General features: G+C 32.3%; 1 protein-coding gene across 3 annotated transcripts in view; it reads left to right on the top strand.

The window, feature by feature from the left end:
- Nucleotides 1-20,911, top strand: part of LOC125059993 — a 66,483-nt gene that overhangs the window by 14,844 nt on the left and 30,728 nt on the right. For all 3 annotated transcript variants that reach the window (XM_047664720.1, XM_047664722.1, XM_047664723.1), the window contains exons 2-4: nt 10,207-10,323; nt 10,884-10,984; nt 11,342-11,476. In XM_047664720.1, coding sequence (XP_047520676.1) covers nt 10,207-10,323; nt 10,884-10,984; nt 11,342-11,476 — 353 coding nt within the window. The remainder of the gene's footprint in view (nt 1-10,206; nt 10,324-10,883; nt 10,985-11,341; nt 11,477-20,911) is intronic.

Raw genomic sequence — 20,911 nt, forward strand, 5'->3', positions numbered from 1 at the left:
CATTTATATATTGTAGACTACCTGGTGCCCGCGACTTCGTCTGCGCAGGATTAAAGTAATATTTGTCCAAACGATGTAACGTGAATGACATATTTTATATCAGAAGCTATGCAAGTATCTATTTCATTTAGTAATCAATTTATTTAACTACCAAAGTTGCATTAGAAATAAATTATCAATTTTTATTGTAGTTATGGTTTACTATTTTGGCTATAATGGCATCACATAGATATATCCTGTGGCTTTTTGTAGGACTATTTAAGATAAACATTTCCATTATACATTACATATGTGTAACTCTAGCGATTTTGGCAGCGCACGCCAGAATAGCTCGCATATGGTAGATTTTTTTCCTACTTACTATTTAGGAAGTAGATATTTTTGACAATTCACACAATATTTTTATAAATTGTAGCCTATGTGTTATTCTGATGTATAAGCTATATTATTGTAACGTTTCATTAAAATCCATTCAGTAGTTTTTACGTGAAAGAGTAACAAACATCCATCCATACTTAAAACTTTCGCGTGTTTAATATTAGTAGGATATTTCATAAAACAACAAAATTTATGATTATGACGAAAACATATTGACGAGGTATGTAGTGAGGAAAAGTACACCACAAAATACTTCTTTAAAATAAGTATAGGTGGAAGGCAGAAGACCGCTGGCCAAATTGCCAACCAGCTGGTGTCACCAAGATTCTCACGGGTCTCCACATACCAGCTGCGGTAAGGAAAGCTATAGACCGAACAATGTGGAGAACACTGGCAGGGCAGCAGGCACCTTACAGTGACGCGACCTTCAGGAATGAAGAATACGACTGAGAAGTTATAGTGAATAACTATACTCCCACAACAGGCCCAGGGATCCTACCATCCGAACCATAATCGGATATTGTTTTGATACGAAAATATTTTCTTTGGAGCTGAAGCTGTAAAATAATATAATAAGTATAATAATAGTAGGTCAAAAGTAGTACTCATCTTCCACAAATCAAACGCCTTGTACGAGATTGTATATAACAAACCTAAAGTTTAACGATTTTATGATTTAGATTAGTTATAGTATGTACAAAGTGATACGAGACTGAAGATCAAAATATTAAAGAGCAGCTACCTGAATACTGACAAAAAAGTCTAAATAAAAATGGGTTTTTAAATCTCCATGCATATTATTTATTTATTCACAAAAAAACATATACTTAATACTAGTTTTATAAATTATATGTTTGTAATATGCACTTTTCAATAGCAGTAACATTATGATGCGTTCTTAATAAAATATTTTTATAAACAACGTATGCCATTTTATCATAGGGCATAGTTTTCAAGTTTTATCTGAGCGGAAATTCTTCTCAAGGTTAAATTAAAGTAGGCATCTTAGAATTGTGTAAAGCCGTGACAAACTTCCTACAATTATTCTGTGTTCTGTGTGTTTTTTGTAAAACCTTCCGGGTTGTATTGTCTTTAGACAAGTTTCTTCAAGGATATAAACTAATTTTAATATATGATTCAGTACCAACCAAACGGGGTATACTTTTCCATCGGTAACAATGTTATTTTTAAACATACCTTTTTTATATTGTGTGACTCATCGTTCTCAAAACTTTACACTGCAACAACAGAGGCGCTAGACAGATACTGATCGAGATAGTCCGCTCCAGATGGCAACCACGTCTAATTAGAGAGATAGTTGTGTCAGGATAGTAGTATAGTATGGAAAAAAACTTCTAATCTCTGTTTGTAAAATTTTACAATTGTCAGTAACCAAAGAAGCACTTTTCTTTTTGGAACAGATGCAGAAATTTGCCTCATAAGGTTTTTACTTCGTTTAAGATCACTCATAAAGTCAGTTTTGTAAAATGAAATAGAAGTGAAACTTCTTTAGGCGCATGAGGGTAAAATCTTTGCGAAACATCACGAAGATGTGCAGAGTTTTTGGGAAAGGGGAGAGCGATTGAGATTTGAGACCGATTGAGAGAGAGTGAGAAGGGTACCTACCTTATTGAAATTCTATTTTTAAAATTAAAATTTTGTAAAGAGAATTTATGAAATATAAGTATTTTATGCAAAATAATTTATTGATATCTCAAATGACGAATTGTAAATTAAAATGCCACATGTTTTTATTATCGAAGAAATAAATTTAAAAAAATTATTTTATAATTTGTATTAATTTTCGACACTTTTAATATTTTAATGACAACTAAATTCATCAAATTCCTAACATATATTTCATTTTCCCTCCCTCTAAGTCTCGGAAATCTAATGTTTTAGATTTGTGAAATATCTGAACAAGAGTTAAAAATTAGTTTGCCAAAGAAGTTTCACTTCTGACACATTCTACCTGAATAATCAAAACACATGTATAATTATTTCTGTGTCACAACAAAACATTTTTAGATTTCGCTTCAGTTCATTGACTTTTAAGCAATCTCAAAACCTAAGTGTCTCTCCTTCATTGGATAAAATCTAGAAACTGGTTAAGGTACCTGTTATTACCTAAACTCCTACCAAATTGGTCTAACCTGTTTTCACGTACACTAAGCAGGTAAAATGATGAATTATTTATAAATTACTTAGTACGCGATAAAGTCGTCGGACCAAGGCTTAAATATTTGTTAATTGCAAAGTATTTTGTTTTTTAATAGACTTTCCTTGAAGTGATGAGTATTTTAAAAATATGTTTTCGCTTGTATATTTTCATTGGTTTTCTTAATTTTCTCTTTGGCACCTAGTATTGCACACTATAGTGGAGAATTAGCAATTTTTACTGTATAATGCTTATGAACAGAAATGCTAAAAGAAAAGCTGATACAGACGCCATTGGACACAACAGAATTAAAAAATAAATATTATCTTTTTCTTTCCAATAGAATTAAAAAACTATCTACTTCAATATTTGGAAAGAGTTGTAGACAATAAAAAATCTTGTTCACTCTTCACTGAGTCAACGTATAAATCTATCACGAATAGTTAAGAACATTTTTGAGATTCCCGGTGCCATTCCCGATTCCACAGCGTTATGTCGTACGGTATTCTACTGTGGGGTGCTGCTGCAGAGGTTCAATCCATATTTGTGCTGCAGAAGCGGGCTGTTTGGGGTATTTGTTGTGTTTCTCCGAGGGAGTCGGTACGGAATAAGTTTAAGGAATTAAATATTATGACACTATCTGGTCAATATATTCTTGAAGCCTTGTTGTATGTCCAAAAAAATATAAACGATTTTAAAACAAATGGTGACTTTCACCAGTATAATACGCGAAATAGAACTAATTTGAGTGTACAACCAACCAGGCTCCAAAAGATAAACCACTCCTTATATGGAAATTGTATTCGTTTTTACAACAAACTCCCAAGCGAAATTAGAGAATTATCACTAAATAAATTCAAAGCCCTCGTTAAACGAAAATTAATCAACAAAGCTTTTTATAAATTTGAGGACTACTTAAATGATCCTAATCCTTTCGATTGAATTGCTCCAGTTCAAACAATTTGTATGACAATACCTGGCGATTAAAAAGAGTGGCGGAAAGTTTCTTGCCAGTTCTTCTTACCCGCTCTACGCTACGCCCTTGACTTGCGAACTGGTAGTAAATGTAAATTTACGATTAATTTAACTTGACGATTCAAAAGTGTACTTGGTTACCCACTTGAATAAAGATATTTTGAGTTTGAGTTTGCAATACCAATTGGCGGGAATTAGAATGCGTAGGTGAATACCTAAAGCGGCCTCTACACGGGCTACACTTTATGGCTGAAAAATGTATGTCTCGGCAACATTTCTGTATATGGCTCATTATTTTGTCTTCACACGGTCTACATACATGGCTTGACTAGTAGGTACTTATAACCAAACTAAACAGAAACAAACACAAATGAACATAGCGCTAATCGAACGAATTGTGGCAAACTTCACGTAGCATGAAAAAGGGACGCACTTAGGACGTAAAGCGAGATAGCAATAATATGGCTGGGAAATATTGCAGTATTTTCGATTGCAAAGCAATCGTGTCGGCCATACGGCTGGGACACTAAACATTCATCGGACATACAAAAAATATTTGGCAATATATCCCGGTCATACTATCATAAATATTGCCGTGTATTGCATAGTTTTTTTTTTTTTTTTTTTTTTATATAGAACAGGGGGCAAACGGGCAGGAGGCTCACCTGATGTTAAGTGATACCGCCGCCCATAGTCTAGCTGTAAATGCTGGCTGATGCTACCAGCCACACACATTAATGAAGCTATACATTTTCGTGAAAATATGGCCCGTTAAGAAACGACAGCGCTACCGAAAAGTCCATACCAAACGATATCGATATTGAATACTATTGTATGAATATAATATTGCTGTAAATTAAATTAATTAATTATTATTATACAGCGAGGAAATGCTGCCAGCCTTAAAGGTACACTGCCATCAGTGGCGTAACAATAGGGTGGCAGGGCTGGCAAAGTGCCACGGGCCCCCGACCCAAGAGGGCCCTTGCCCAAAAGATATTATGTTCCATGGATGAATGTGAACTGTGAAGTCTCCAATACGCATTGGGCTAGCGTGGGGACTACAGACCATTCCCTCTCGCCTAAGAGAGGAGGCCTATGGCCATTAGTGGAATATATACAACGTGTAATTGAGTAGAGTACGCTCAAAATCTCGAAGTTTAGATATTAAAATTAAACTGAGTGAACGTGACGATTTTTAATGATCAAAAGAATTTGCCACGGGCCCCATATGGTATAGTTACTCCACTGACCATAGGGACCAAACTTTTTAAATTTGTTTTGATTTTCGTTTTAATTATTTTATTAGTATAAGAAATTGTAAATACTGTATACTTGATTGTAAATATGAAATATGTAATAAACATTTGGTGTAAATTTAATGTGATTAAGATATAGTTCCAATCAGGTACTGTGTATATATATGTAAGATGCACGCAATAGTAGTCTTACAAAAAGCAAGATCTTGAACTTGTCTTACGTCATAACCTTGACCTCACTTCATAAGAATATTTACACACCATTAGTGGAAAGGTATATGATAAATATACGTAAATTGGTTTTGAATAATTAATAAGAATGTACTTTGGACTTTAAAAAATGCCCTATGGCGTAGACTTTTGACGTACTTTTTTGACTTACAATAATTATTAAAGTATTTGCGTTTCGCAATATACAAGATCTCTGCATGCTGTTGTACGGAAAAACTGATTTTACCTTCTTTTATGAAGTAACAATTCTAATTATATATGTACTGTACAATTTTTTAAAAATAAGTTTTCGGATGTCTGTTTCTTCTTTTCATGACAGTAATAAAGACAAAAGTTTAAATAACTTTTTGAGGTTTATATTGGGTGTCAAGTTATAAATAAGTTAACTTAATTTACAAAAGTGAACAACTTTATGCCGTATTTTTTTCAATCTATGGAAACTTTTTAAACAATGAAGTTGAAAAAAACATATTTTGAAACTGATTCAATTAATTCTGATTAAAGTACATATTGTCTACATAATAAAGGATATAAACAAAATGTCAAACATTTTTAAATATCATCGACTTGCAACACAAGTTTACTCAGTAAATATCTTTATTTATTTCTAGTCTTAAGAATGATTAAAATAAACCAGTAAATCTTTATTTAAATGTTTCTGGCTTCTAAAAAGGCAACAAAACCTTCACATACATGACAGAACACGTGGCATTTGTAATTATTTGGTCATTTAAAAATATGCGAGTTACAAAAACGATTGCTTCGATTCGGCTTGCTTCACACCAGTGTCCCAACCACAGTAGCAAGGTCATCCTCTCGTCGTGTTTATGAATGTTACCATAATGCTTGTACATTAGATGCTTACTTGTGCAGTACCTTAATGAAGTGATGTTACCAATAATAATACTCCCTATATTGAGTAAAGTGCTTAAAGGAGAGGAGAAGATGATCAACGTAATAATACAACAAAAAACTAGACTTGCCTGTTACATCATAATAAGCAGAGTCTATTAGCTGGGCGCTCTACTCTTAATCAAGGTCATTGATTTTTTTTTTCACACAATTAATGCTTGTGAAAATAAACAACGGGAAACCAGTATAATCCAAAATTTTCCAGCGTTTCACTGTTGTCTGATTTGTGTTTAAATTGTTATTTAAATAACGTGTGTCTTTAATTGTCATGGAACATTACGATCTAGCCTGACTTAAGACTAATTAGTAATTTAAGTCGAACCTAATTTACTAATAAGGAGGAATTACTGATTTGTGTTTGATTAGTAAAATTATTAAGTAGTTAATATTAATTTTGAGGCTAAATGGCAAAACGAAACCTAATGTTAAGGGACATAACACCAATACAACAATATACAACAACACCATAACAAGTCTTTGCCGACTTTTTAAGAATTAATACGCTCTTTTAAAAATCTCGCGAAAGACCCTAAGTCGAGTTGAACTTGTTCCACTAGTTATGAAGTTATTCTCTACAAAAATACAAGTCTTAACTTTTTATTATATTATTCGATGATATTATATTATTTTTCATAATACTCTTTAAACAAGTTTTGACACTATCGCAATGATTATAAAGTATAAGGATGTATTTTTAACATCTTTAATAAACCTTAAGTATTGAGATTGGAAGACAAGACTTTCGTTTATTTTTCATTAAATTAATAAATGGGAATATCTTCAGAACTTTAAATGAACTCTTACGCTTTTAATAAACAACGTAACGTATAGACAACAGACGGAATTTACTAAGTATTATTACTTAGTAAATTATGTTACGCCATCTGTTTGTAACATGTGCACAAACGTTTCCCAATCAGCTAAATAAATCATAACGTAAATCTAATAAAGTTTTAACTATCTAACGGCCAAAATTAATAATGTATCCTCAATCTATGATTATAACCAATCTTGGACTGATTCATATCTAAAGACCGATCTCCAATCTGCATGCCAATAAACATTTCTGCTATCCGATTGTTTATTTGACAAAAGATTGACAGCAATCTTTTGCGTGATCCTTGCCTCTCGACCGCGTTTCGTTCAATGCAATATGTTGTGTTCAAGCATACCAAAAGTTCATGTTTTTGGAACGAAATAAAATAAGTAAGACTTAGGGTCTGTTTCACAATGTATGGATAAAGTAGCAAATAGCTATGCAACGTTTTGTTTGTTACGAACAAATAAAGTTACAAAATTCTATAGAAAAACATAGAACCTTAACCTTTTTGCTGGTCATTTAATATTACTTGTAACGAAACGGGCTGTCATTTTCATATGGTATTATTGTTTTGTTATTGAGTATTTTAGTACATATTATTACAAATATAAATTTTCTCTGAGTAGTTTGTGTATGTTGTTTTTATGATTCGAGGTTGGTTCTTTAACTTAAAAAAATGTCTACGCAAAAACGTGAAAGAAGCGTCAATTTCAGCCGGGAAGACGTTGACCTTCTAACTTCGCTTGTTGCTGACCATAAAAATATATTAGAAAATAAAAAGAGTGACTCAGTCACCTGGCAGGAGAAAGAGCAGTGCTGGAAGACGCTGGAGGCGCTGTTTAATAGCACAAGTGGGGTAAACTTTCGCAGTGCTAAAGCTTAAAGAGGGCTACAAGAAAAAAGTCTGCCTTGATACATGCTGAAACATATCGTACAGGAGGTGGCCCTAGTGCTGCTACTCCTCTTACCCCCTATCGAGGAAAAAGTCAAAGACATGATATTGTTGTCTGTCGAAGGAAATGAAAGTCAATTGAAAGGAAGAGCTTCTAAATAAGAGAAAGCAATGGGCATTTAAAGATGAAGAAAGAGAGCATAAAAGAGAATTCTGGGCCATAGAAAAAAATATATTGTTAAATAAATTAGAAAAATAATAGATTTTGTGCCTGGAGCGAGGATGTATTGTATTAAAAATTTGTATTTTTATTTAAATAAAAGCATTGAATTTTTATTTAATTTATCTCAAAAATGTTGTAATTTATAAAATATTAAAGTAATAAAGCAAAATAATCACTTATAAGATTACTTCGCAAACTTGCATTTCCCACGTTGTTAATTGCGCTTTGATCAATATCATCAGCTTGTTCATCTACTTGTTGCAGTAGTTCAAAATGTTCATCTCGCATATCAATAGCAATATTGTGCAACACTGCACATGCCACTATCACGGCTTGTACACGAGATACTTGAAGTAAAACCTTTTTTGACAAACCGATTTTGGGGAACCGATTTTTTCCAAACACCATATTATGTCCTTTCCACCACATTTCTGCTTCGTATTTGAGATTCGTTATAAAGATGTTCTGCTGGAGTCTTGAGGTTTTGAAGTGGAGTTAGTAGGTAGTATCGATAGTAACAAATATTTTTGGTTGTAGCTAATATTTAAATTTTTTTTACAAAAGTTGATGAAAAGATGAAACCTGCAAGAAGTCATATATGATAGACATCACTTTGTGTAAAAGTGTCTCCAAAGCTTCTTTTGTTAACCTAAATCTAAATGTGAATTCGGCGTCATTCAGGCTCTGGATATAATAAATTCTTGTCTTCTTATGTCTTCTCACAGAAGTACGTTGTCTTCTTCCAGCTTTAGAATTACTATCCCAATCGGATAATTGCATTTAAACTTCCAAATCACTATCACTAGAACTGGAAGATGACGAAGATGAATAAATTTTCCCAATGAATATTAAGTTAGGTCGCAATCCCAAACCCAAATCATACAAGTTTCACCGATAGCAATCCGAGATTGATTTGGCCAATCGAAGCAACTGTGAAAATGGACAGATAGGTTGTTGGCATGAGTAAACATACATTTTCATACAGAGGGCAATCTTCAATCTCTTATCCGCCCTCTGAACGATTGGTTGAATAATTAGATTGGTATCTCAGTCCATGTATTGAATATTGGCATGCTTTTCTTTAGAAATGGATTGAATTGTCAGTCTATGACAGCTAAAATTGGATTGATATTGCATATTGGTTTTGGCCGTTAGTAAATTCCAATCTTAATCGCACAGAGCTTACGTTACTTTAATATTTAGTCCCCACTACTATGGTCTATGGTACTATGGTATATGTCCCTTAACACTATTTCGTATACATACTTTGAAATTTACAATTCCATTCGATCAGTGCATATTTTAGCATTGGTAAATTCTTTCATACAAAAATGTGTCGCTATCTAATATATTAAATTCCAGTGTCACAATGTTCGTTTCCATACTCGAACGAAACGGCTCTACTGATTCTTATGAATTTTTTTATGCATATTCAGTAAGTCTGAGAATCGGCTACTATTTATCTTTTAAACCCCTAAGTGATACGGGGTGTCCACCCTAATAAAAAAATTGGATAATTGTTTTTTTTAAGATACATCACATAAAAATACATACAACCCCTAATTTTCACCCCTCTACGATCAATCCTTATTTTATTTGTTTAAAACTTATGACTTGAACTCTGGGGTTTATATAGAGAAAAACTCACAGAAAAACCTAAAAGTTTTCGTTCCGGAAAATCGAACAGTCTCCGGGGTAGCATAGCAAAATGTTCCTTGTTGGTATGTCCTAAAAAGATAGGTTAGGCAACATTAAGGAGAAACGAAGGGCAGCTAATTTTTCTATAAAGATAGTTCATATCTTCATACTTGTCCTACGGGAGAACGACGAAACGCCCTACAAATGAGTTCAACGCGCTCCATTAATACCTTTTTTTACACGATTTTTTAACTCGTTTTTAATATTATAATTAAATGAATATTGTGTCTTTTATTGTCAAAATATATTTTTAATTTATTTAAGAATATTATGTGCACAAGTTTTTATAGACTATTATTTATTAAATTTTAGACCGTATCAACAAGATTTGTGCACTTTATCTGTATATTGTGTACTGAGGAAGATTTTATGTATTCCGGGCCGCATTAATAGTTTAATTTGAGAATGTTATAACTAGATAAACGAATATAAATATAAAGTAAGTGCTGCTTTGATAGTTTAGAGTCAATGTAATTTATTTTATCGAAAAAATTAATTATTTGATTTAATTCAAATAACAATAATCCAGATGCTTCAATCTGCTCGATGCTCGATGTTAAACTGCGACTGTGATGATATATTTTTTTTAGAAAAATAAAACTGATTTTAAAAATATAATTTTTTGGAGTTTATTTTTAAATAAACCTTTATTAATTCCAGGGAAACAAAAGACGTCTACACAAAGAAATCTATAGCTGCAGGTGACAAACACATCTGCCGACGGTGTGGTGGTGACACTTTAGGCGGTTTGGTCCCATGCATTTGTGAATACCACGAGTAAGTTACAAGTTTATTATCGTTGTGTAATGTTGCATTTCTCATAGCCGAGTATTTCTTAGTTTTTTAAGCGCCATCGCTGTCGAAACGAGAGGAAAACGTACGCGCTGATTGTGCCATTCTTTAATACTTCTTATTTTCGTAATAAGCAATAGTTGGTGTCTTTATTTGGGAGTTTAGTTGATCGTAATTGATTTAGCAGATATATGTGACTGATCGTATACTAAAAGACAATGCGAGTATAATGGATATGCAGTATAATATTAGAGAAGGTTCTTATGATAGAAAAAATTAAGAAAATTAGAAAATTTAAGAATAATTAACCACCATACAATTCAAACTTTATTGATGTAACCTTATGGCGTTTGACGTAACATTGACAGAATGCGTGCTGCAAATATCGTCAATGAGGATGTAAGAAACATGAATATCGTTTGAAACAAATGCTTTGATATGTATAAAGTTACATTTAGCAATGCATATAAGTGTGTAATTTTTCATCAAATTTATAATTGAAATATATTCTAAGGCCAGTAATACATATTTTTGCAAATTTTCAGTCCGGTAAAGTTTGAGTCAGGGGCGTGGTTTCTCAGACAAGTTCAACGCGCCCTCAGCCTGATGCCCTGGTCTCTCAGCACTGATAAACTGGAACAAATTGGTATTTAAGTTCTCATTCACTCACCAATATATAATTATTAAAGAGACAATTTTACTACAGACGCTCTATGGAGTGTGTTAACAGATGTGAAAAACATCAAGAACTAACAATATCATCTTTAAAGCTAATTTAATAAATTAATACAAGATATAATTACGTGTTTATCGCACATATCTATATTATATATACTTACCGTAAATCTAAGAGCGAACTATAAATCTGCGCAGATTTTTTAACGCCTGATACATTTTTCTATGCAATGTGGTATGTTTTCATATTTGCAAAGCATTTAATAAATTTAACCTATTAACATTAAGTTCATTTGTTCATACTATTAAAATTATAAATCGATTTCAGACGAAGAATGCGAAGGCACAAGCGACAACCGAGACCTCCATAACGTCAGAGAGTTTCTGGAAGCTATATCTTCCAAATTAGCTGGTGGTCCACTTGAAGGAATCCGGGTTGCTCCTCTTTATGATCATCCAGCATGTAAGTAAATAGCTTATAAATATAGCTATATATGTATTAATTAGCCTTTCGTATTCCTACAGAGATATGTAGTAAAGAATTGTTTTTCTTAATCATATTAAAATGGATGTAACGATAAAAAAACTGTATAATATACAATAGAAATAATATAACAGACGTCATCTAGGTAATTAGTATAATTAATGAAGAAGTATGGTTGTAAGTATCTAAATTAAAATACTTAAAATATGTGTATTTACATTATAATAAGCGTTTTTGTATAATATTAGCAAAAACAGCAGCTTTAGCTTTCGTACAAAGATTTTTAATTTTAAAAATTCAAGTTTCCACTGGTGATTATTCTAATTGTTCTTACTTTAATTTTTAATATTTTATCCTTATTTAATGCTACGCTCTCTGACCTCGGGTATGTATGGTATGTGTTATATGCAGTATATAAGTTATATACAAATGCTAAGAAGCCTTAGAAACAGAATTTTGTATAGATGTTGAGATGTTTGAGCGACACCACGCTGTGCTACGCGAAACGCTCGCTACACTCTCAACAACGCTGCGGGAGGCAATCACACGTAAGCTACTTATAACGCAGTGCACTGGAGGCTTTAGCGCACTATGTACCCAGTTAAATATCAAGCATTTTATTAATCACTATGCGTTGATTGACTTGCACGATAATGGCATGTTACACTTTTCTTGTTTATTTATACCTATTGCTTAGACATTACCACCGAACATGGTTATCCAAATTTTTTCTTTGAATAGGTATTATGTATTTAGCTTACAGCACAATTAAAAAAAAAATACACCACCACCCTATATTGCATAGCTATCATACGACCGCAAATTAACTTTGAGTTTTTTTAATTTATTATCGTAAATCTCCCTGACACTTGTGGCGAAGGACCTTACTATTTTTATTTGATTTGGGAGAGATTATATTATAGTTATTACTTCCTACTGAACTGATAAAAAATGAAAAAATAATGTCTATATTGCGTGTTATTATAATCAAAAACTCTTAAAATGAATTTACTTAATAGCGTGGGCGAGTATTTGGATCAATAAGTTTGACAACAATTATACATAACTTATTTTTATGACATTATGTTAATGTTCTTATTATACCACATTATGAAAATTAATATGACATTTGCATGCCTATTTTTGTATGTGCGGATTTTTATAATTAATCAATATTTATGTTAATGAAAAGGTAATGAAATGTACCACTTTCATTGCAAATAAACGATTTATTTATTTAATTCGTGTTATAACTAAATTGTAAATATCGTGAATCTCAAAATATCTCAGGCATAAACAACGAAGCTTTTAATGCTAATCCGCTTTGAGATAAACACGAGTTAAAATTTAAACTTGAAATTAAGAAACATATTCAGTTGAGAGCAAAAAAGTAGATTTATTTCCATCGAAGAATACAGGATCCGAGTTCAATGCCCGTAAAGGTAATAACAAATTATCTGCGTATTTTTTGCTTCGATCCTCCTGCTATTTTTGTAATAACTTTACGTCAATCATGACGTCATTTTCTTATTAAAACAATCACGAGAACAAGCCGATATTCTGTAATTCCCTAAATTTGTCAGCAATGTTCAAAGCTGAGTATTCCAGGATCCCAAGGTAGGTATCAGTGCTATCCGTAGCGTATTGAGAGATTTACATCAACATTTCATAAATCCTTGCAATCGGTATCGCTTTAAGAAATTACAAATACAATTGGCGTATATAATATTACCAATTTTTGTTTCTAAATGTAGGGCTATGAAATGTCACTGAGCAGACACTCTTTTATATTATCTCGTTCACAATTCACGTTTTTCAATATAATAACTCACATTTAAATGTAAAAAATATTAGTTATTTGTTCAGTGTTATAGGATAAATTTAACTTATTTGACTTCAAAGACTCAAGAAAAAAGTATACAAATCACGGTTTACGAACGTTACGTGAATGAGTGGTTTATATTTTTAACTAACACAAAAAAAAGTTTCCTTCTTTCATTAAGCTTCCAAATCCAAGAAATTTTTAATAATTTATCGATTTGTCTATATTCTCAATTATTACATGAACCACATAACATCTTACGTCAAATTGACTTACGTAGATACTGTAAGGTACAAACCCTTCGAACTACATTACAAGAATCTTTCTATAATTAATTCGTAATAATATTGAATCGTAATCTGAGAGAAGCGAACTCTGAACAGCTGTGCAAACCACCAAGGGTCTTCCCCAGTAGGTAGTCCCCATTCCTACATCCTTTGGAGACTTAACCCTACGTGAGAAATATATCTTACTTGTAATATATCTTACTTGTTATATATTTGGCCTCTACATGGGCTAGAATAACCCATAAGTTACAAAAAAACTATATAAACTGTAATGTATATATAACCCAGACACAGCCCCGTGGATAATTCCAGCACAGGCCGCCCTAAGCATTCTCAGCAAATCTCTGTCTCATCTATTTCGGTCCAGCCATTTCTCTAATATTTTCCCGATACAGCCTTCCTTTTCTCCTCTTTTTACTTGAAGCTCACCATTGATTGCTATTGCTATGATTTTTTACATCCTCAGCCCATTTATCCGTTTTATCTCTTATTAAATGTCCTATTACCATTTAATCGCTAATAAGATTTCCAATAAGGACAGAAGTATGAACTAATTGCATGCTTTACTTGTTATTATACTACCATAATCTATTTAAATTGACCTTTATCGAGATAGAGCAGGTGTATAGGAAGTTTGTAACGTCCGGTAATGTATAATTAGTATAGAATGGACCGTGACGATCATCCAAGTGGAAATATGTTATGCACCTCTTGTATGGGTCAATAGCCGTTGTCTCAGGTAAATCTTGGTGCCAATACTGATAGCATTTCAAAAGTCTAATCCGAATTATGGGACAGGTTCTGTACCATCATTAGACATTTTTAAAAACAACTTAACCGACTGAAATAAAATAAAAAATGTTTATTATGATACATCAGATACATGTATCACTTATTCCACGTAATTTAATTTGAATTTGTAGGCATCCCTACTCATCGGCAAAGAAGACAGAGGGTGTAGGCCGAGAGAAAAAGCCGGCGTAAAAAACTCGCGGTACTGTTTTAATATTATTCTATGTTCTATATGCGCTGTGTCCTAGAACCTCTGAACAAGAGTATAATTATGTAGTTGGTTAGGTGTTATCGAAGAATATGGTTAAAAGGAGCATTAAGAATATCCATAGCGCAAAATCACCTGCATCATGAGCATACCCCATATACACACCTTCACGTACTTACCCTCACTTTTACACCATCACACAACACAGCCAAACTAGGTATTACTTAGCTAAGTGAATTGAATAATTTTTTCCCTTTTGTAAATATTTGAACCTTTTTGTAAATATTATGTGTTTCATCTTTGGCTATATTTTTAATGTAATTGTTTGTTTTATATATAAATTTTGTTAGTTTCAGGATTACAAAATAAATAAAACATAATCAAAGGTCGTCTGTCAGTATGCTTGTATATAATATTATTGTTTATATTAGATATATATTACGTGGCCTCTAGCGTAATATTTGGAATAATAGTTTTTGGAATTATGGATCCACATGTTTACATGATTTTAGAAATAAATACAAGATAACGATTTCAAAATATGTTCAACGTATGAAAGAAGCGCTAACCAATTTTTTTTTTGTCGTTTCACATTTTGCGTTCACTCCTTACACATACATGGCCAAGTTGTATAAACAATATAGAATAGTTCAAATACGTAGTAAAATATCTTCAATAACTGATTTATTAGCAATAAATGATCGTAAAAATTACAGACAACGTTGAATACTATAAAAATATACTTTAATGGCTAGTAAATAGGCTCTCGCTCTTACAACTTGATTACTAATATTGATGAAAACATTGATATATTTTACAACAATTGTCCAACTTACCGTAACTTTGTATATCATGCTCTTAATGAGGTTTAAGTTTTCATTTACTTTTAGTTATTATTACTTTTTTAGTTATTATTTTATTTTGTGGTTGCTAGTTTTTTTTTTCAATTGCTAGCTTGCTTATGTTCTAATATAATTGATGTGTAAATTTGTCATTGGTATTTTGTTGTATAATTGTATGCATACTCTTTGTTCTAAAACTTATAAATAAATAACTACAATTTGAACTATAGGATCTCTACCCAATCGTGATATTATTACATGAAATAAAGCTAATTAATCACGCCATAGTTATCATTGCACGCAACGGGTCAAGTATGAATCTATTTGAATGATTTTCTTCAATACTTATTCAAATTACCATTGTTTATTACTAACGAAACAAGGTAACATACTGGTAATATGGAATTGTATAGGAAAAACACCTTTTGTATCGCAATCTCGGTTTATAATAGTTTACCAACAACATCAAAAGATCTTCTAGAAGTTTTTAAAAATCGACTTAATGTACTTCTTAAAATGGTTTATTCTATAAATGATTATTTGCGTAAACCTTTATAATTAATATTAATTTGATAACGTTATAATATATTTTAATAATTTGATATTATATCACTACAAATAATATAAGAATTTAATAATAATGTTTATAACTTCTATGTAAAATTCCGCCATTATTTGTAGCAGTATGTATGTATTCCTGAGGGCGCTTCTCTTGCTTGAGCGAGTTAAAAAAAGTCTTACACTGTCTCACTTGGTAGAATAGCTAAACTGAATCCCAATGGCGCTTTAGACGCTTGAGTGGGCTAGAATATTTTTCTTTTTTTTATCTTCTACCGTCTCAGCCGTATATTTTCATATAGTAACCACCATTATACACAGTTATAGGAGACGGTTGTTCGTATGCACTCGTAAAACGTTCCCGACCAGTTTTTATTGTGTCCAGCCGAGCGTGGGATAGCGAAATATAATTGTGTAAAAGGTAAAAATAACCATATTGTTATCGACTTGAACTTGTAATCCTTACTTTCAAAAAGAAGTAAAATAGCTCGTGGGAAGGCGAAACGCGAATACCTAAGTTTATGGTTTTAACATGCATAATATGACTTTAAAATTACAGAGAATATTAACACTTTTTGGCATGTATATTGTGACCAAGATCTGCTAAAAAAAGTGCGTGCGTACAAATTACATGTCAGAAGTGAAACTTCTTTGTAAATTAATTATTGAGTAATTAAGCTGCCCAAATCCCATAATTTAATTTCGCCAGTCTTTCTATATTAATGAATGAACCAGAACTAAAATTAGTTGTTGTTATGTATATAGAAATACCACCATTCATATGGAAACAATTACCAAATAATATAACAAATTCATTATTATCATAATAATTGCTAACTTATGTCCACATTTTCTAAAATAGCCAACAGTCTTAGCAAAAAAGGTATTGGTTCTGTGCCCTTATAAAAATAATAAACCAAAAAAAAAATGGTAATTTAGTTACTCAATAAAATAATAATGATATTGATATGTATTAAAAACACCAACAGTAGTATGTTAGGTATTCTTCTTAAATAAACGCTGCACATCTTCGTGACGTTCCGTAAAAATTTCACCCTCATGCGCCTAAAAAAGTTTCAATTCAAAAAACACATATACCTAATCTAGTCTCCGTGGCTTAGATACATTCTAGGTAAATGCTGGGTTCGATTCCTAGTTGGAGCACAGATTATAATTTGTATTGTACTCCAGCATCTTTCTTTGCTTTAGGTTTTGGTTAAGTTACAGTAAACAGCAAATTTATTACATTTTTACATAATCATATAGATATAGCAAGACTAATGTACTTAATAAATTAACTTCTAAGCGGCTCAAAAGGTTTTATTAATGACATGCATGATTAGATACTATTATTATTTAATTGATGTCTCGGTTCTCAACCCTCCACACATATATCAATGTACTGAAATTATAGAACAATTGGTATATTATAGAAATTGGCTTATGAACTTTCCTTTTTGTTCCATTTCTCGATGAAATGAATGTGATAAGAAAATAATTCAATTATGAGAAAGAGACATTTCTGCTGTGGGACTCATTGTTACGATTGTATTCTAATGATATTTGTAATTGAAAAGTTTAACATTTATTAAAGGAAATATTCGATTAACTATTGGTTAACTACGTTTTGGTATAGATAAAGAAGAGGATTAAACTTCCTTGAATCATTGCAATATTTATATAAAAATGAAATGACGAATTTAACTATAGTTAAAGTAATTTGCACTGTCAAAATGGCAACACTGGGTCTTGTATTAAATTTTAACTACTTCAAATTCCATTTATCAATTTTAACTAGAATCGATCACAATATTTTATTATAAATGAAATTGACCATATAAGTGCGTTAACGATACAAATTGTTTAGCGTTGCTTATTTATAGATCTTGCTTGGCCATTAAAAGGTTGGCAACGCACTCGTGAGCCCTTGGCATTGAGTGTGTCCATGGGCGGCGGTATCACTTATCATCAGGTGAGCCTCCTGCCCGTTTGCGCGCTGTTCTATAAAAAAAATCATGGCATAGCAAGCTGACCATTTCATTAAATGGTTGGGGAGATCATGTTGGCATTATCGATTCTATCAACATTGAGAAACTACAATTTTACTCAAATAAGCATTATCAATGATTATTCAACTTTCAGTCATTAAAAATGTTTTAAATTATTTATATATTAAAACATAGTGATACGTAATAATGATTCGTCATGATTATCTTATAAAGGTCGATTTACATCAAACGAACATAGAGCTAGAGCTAGAACAAGAGCATTCTTTCGTAATCTTTTAGTGTAAACGAAAGCTAGAGGTATCGATTTACATCAAACGAACATAGAGCTAGAGCTAGAACAAGAGCATTCTTTCGTAATCTTTTAGTGTAAACAAAAGCTAGATCGAATGTTCTTTGCTCATTCGTGTCAATTCTGTGGTTAGTATTGGTAGTGCTTCGTTATGTCTGACTCTGACAGCGATATCATTATTGCAAGTGCTGCATTTATTATTTTGTCGCGAAAACTCAAAAATAAAAGAAGGAAGAGACGTTGGTGGGTTACAAATTTAATGCATCGAAGGACACTGGATAATGTAGGTGAAACAATGACGGATATGCGAAAACAAGAAGAAAGTGGACAATTCCAAAACTTTTGTAGAATGGCGCCGGAGGATTTTGATCATTTACTATCTCTGACCATCGAAAAAATTCGAAAATCAAGTACGAATTTTAGAGACTCGATTCCTGCATATGACAAACTAGCAGTGACTTTGCGATTTTTGGCTTCTATCATTAATAAACATTTTTCTTGAGACTAATCCATAATTTAATCGATAAGATACGAAAACAATCGCTAGAACACAAGAACGCTTTGAAAAGACCGCTCAGTGGCGCGAGCACGTCCGAACACGCTAGAACGCTCTAAGCAACTGTTCGCGCGCTCTTGCGCCGTTTACATCAAGCGAACGAGCATTCTTAGAATATTCTATAGAATCTTTGCGAACGCACTAAGAACAACGAAAGAATGCTCTACGCCTGTTTACACTAGAAGAATTTGATGTAGTGGGGATAGAATGAGCATTCGCTCGTTTGATGTAAATCGACCTTAAAACGATTAATATTAACATTTATGGCTAGTTTTTAGCAAAAGAGATTTTTTCTATTATTTAACTTTTATAAAGCATAGTTTTTATGAAATAAATATCTAACTGGTCAATTACTCGTGAAATATATTTTTCCACTTTAAATAACTCCGCCACCCCACCAGTTTTTTACTTGCTTTTTCAACCATTTTTCTATAGTTTTAAATAACTTTTGCATTCGAAGTAAACAAAAACAAGCAACACGACACCGCCCTTCGAGAAATGTGTAAGGTTGCCGAAATATACGATTTTCTATCACACCGTACTAGACACGGATAAAATCTTGGTTATAATTGATATACTTATAATTTTTTCATTAATACATATTTTTATTTCTGATACAAGTATCTCACATACGCGCATTCATACGATCATCGATAACTATATATATTTCTGCATTATTAGTAAATAAAGAATTTTCAATTATTTAAACAATGTCGTTAATACCATACTATTACATTAAATTGTTTCTTTTAGCTTACGTCTTAAAAAAAAATCAGTGGCGCTACAATCTCTTTTGGTCTTGGTCTCAGATTTCTGAATCTGTTTCATGATCATTTTAAATCTAATACGGGAGTAGGTGATCAGCCTTCAGTGCCTGACACACGCCGTTGACTTTTTGGGTCTAAGATATGTCGGTTTCCTCACGATGTTTTCCTTCACCATTCGAGCAAATGTTAAATGCGCACATAGAAAGAAAGTCCATTGGTGCACAGCCGGGTTTCGAACCTACGACCTCAGGTATGAGAGTCGCACGCTGAAGCCACTAGGTCAACACTACTGTTTATGTCTTAACAATAAATTATTGTACATAATATCTCAAATACATTACGTATTCGGCTAAAAGCTGTTTGGACTAGTTACCCAAAAACACCGATTACGCGACGGTGTGAGAGAGGTATGCATTTTAAGGTTGTTCGCCTCAAATCGATTGCGTAAGGGCTAATTATACGTACGCAACTTATCTGATTTTAACTTGCACTTGTCATATAAGGACTTACTTTTAATTTAGTTGCGAGAGCCCTACTTAATACGTTTTTTACAGTACATGTCATTAGTCAAAGTTATCTAAATATAGCGTATATAATTACTAATATTTACATAGGTCCGACATACATATGACATATAATTAAGGTTCGCCAGAGTGGAGGAAGGTAGACGAACTACCAAAGGATGCGTGCAAGGATCAACTGGCCAATTATATGGAACATGATTTTTAACCTTCTTAAGGACTTAGAAAAGCGTGGACTGAGCCGAAGTAAAGCAAAAAGCCACTCAAATATGTCCATGAATGAGGAGTAAAGGTTCATACTTTTTTGGAGATTTTTTATGTAGAAAAGACATAAAAAATCTCCGCATTTGAAAGGATCAAAATGCAACTAATATTATATCAAAAATATTACTAAACGATTGTTGGTAATATTTTTCATTTTATTTACTTCAAACAAATTAGACACACTAAGTTTACCGATTACCGTAATTGTTTTCTACCTTTTGATATGGACTTATTTAAAAGGGCGGAAAATTTTGTAAATACCATTTTGTTATACAACTTTTACTGCTTACACTCAATACGATTAATTTTATTTTAAAATTTCGTTTCGCAACTGAGCCGAACGTTAATCGTTTTTGTAATAAATACTTTAAATCGGAAGCGATAACATTTAAAAGTAAACAGCGAGTTGTACAATCTTGTTCTACATATTTTTTCCCTTAAACGAAAAGGGGGTCACTCAATCGCATACACCTTAAACAATTACTAATTCACCAAGACT

Source organism: Pieris napi, chromosome 20 (genome assembly GCF_905475465.1).
Source record: "Pieris napi chromosome 20, ilPieNapi1.2, whole genome shotgun sequence".
In the NCBI taxonomy this organism is placed as follows: domain Eukaryota; kingdom Metazoa; phylum Arthropoda; class Insecta; order Lepidoptera; family Pieridae; genus Pieris; species Pieris napi.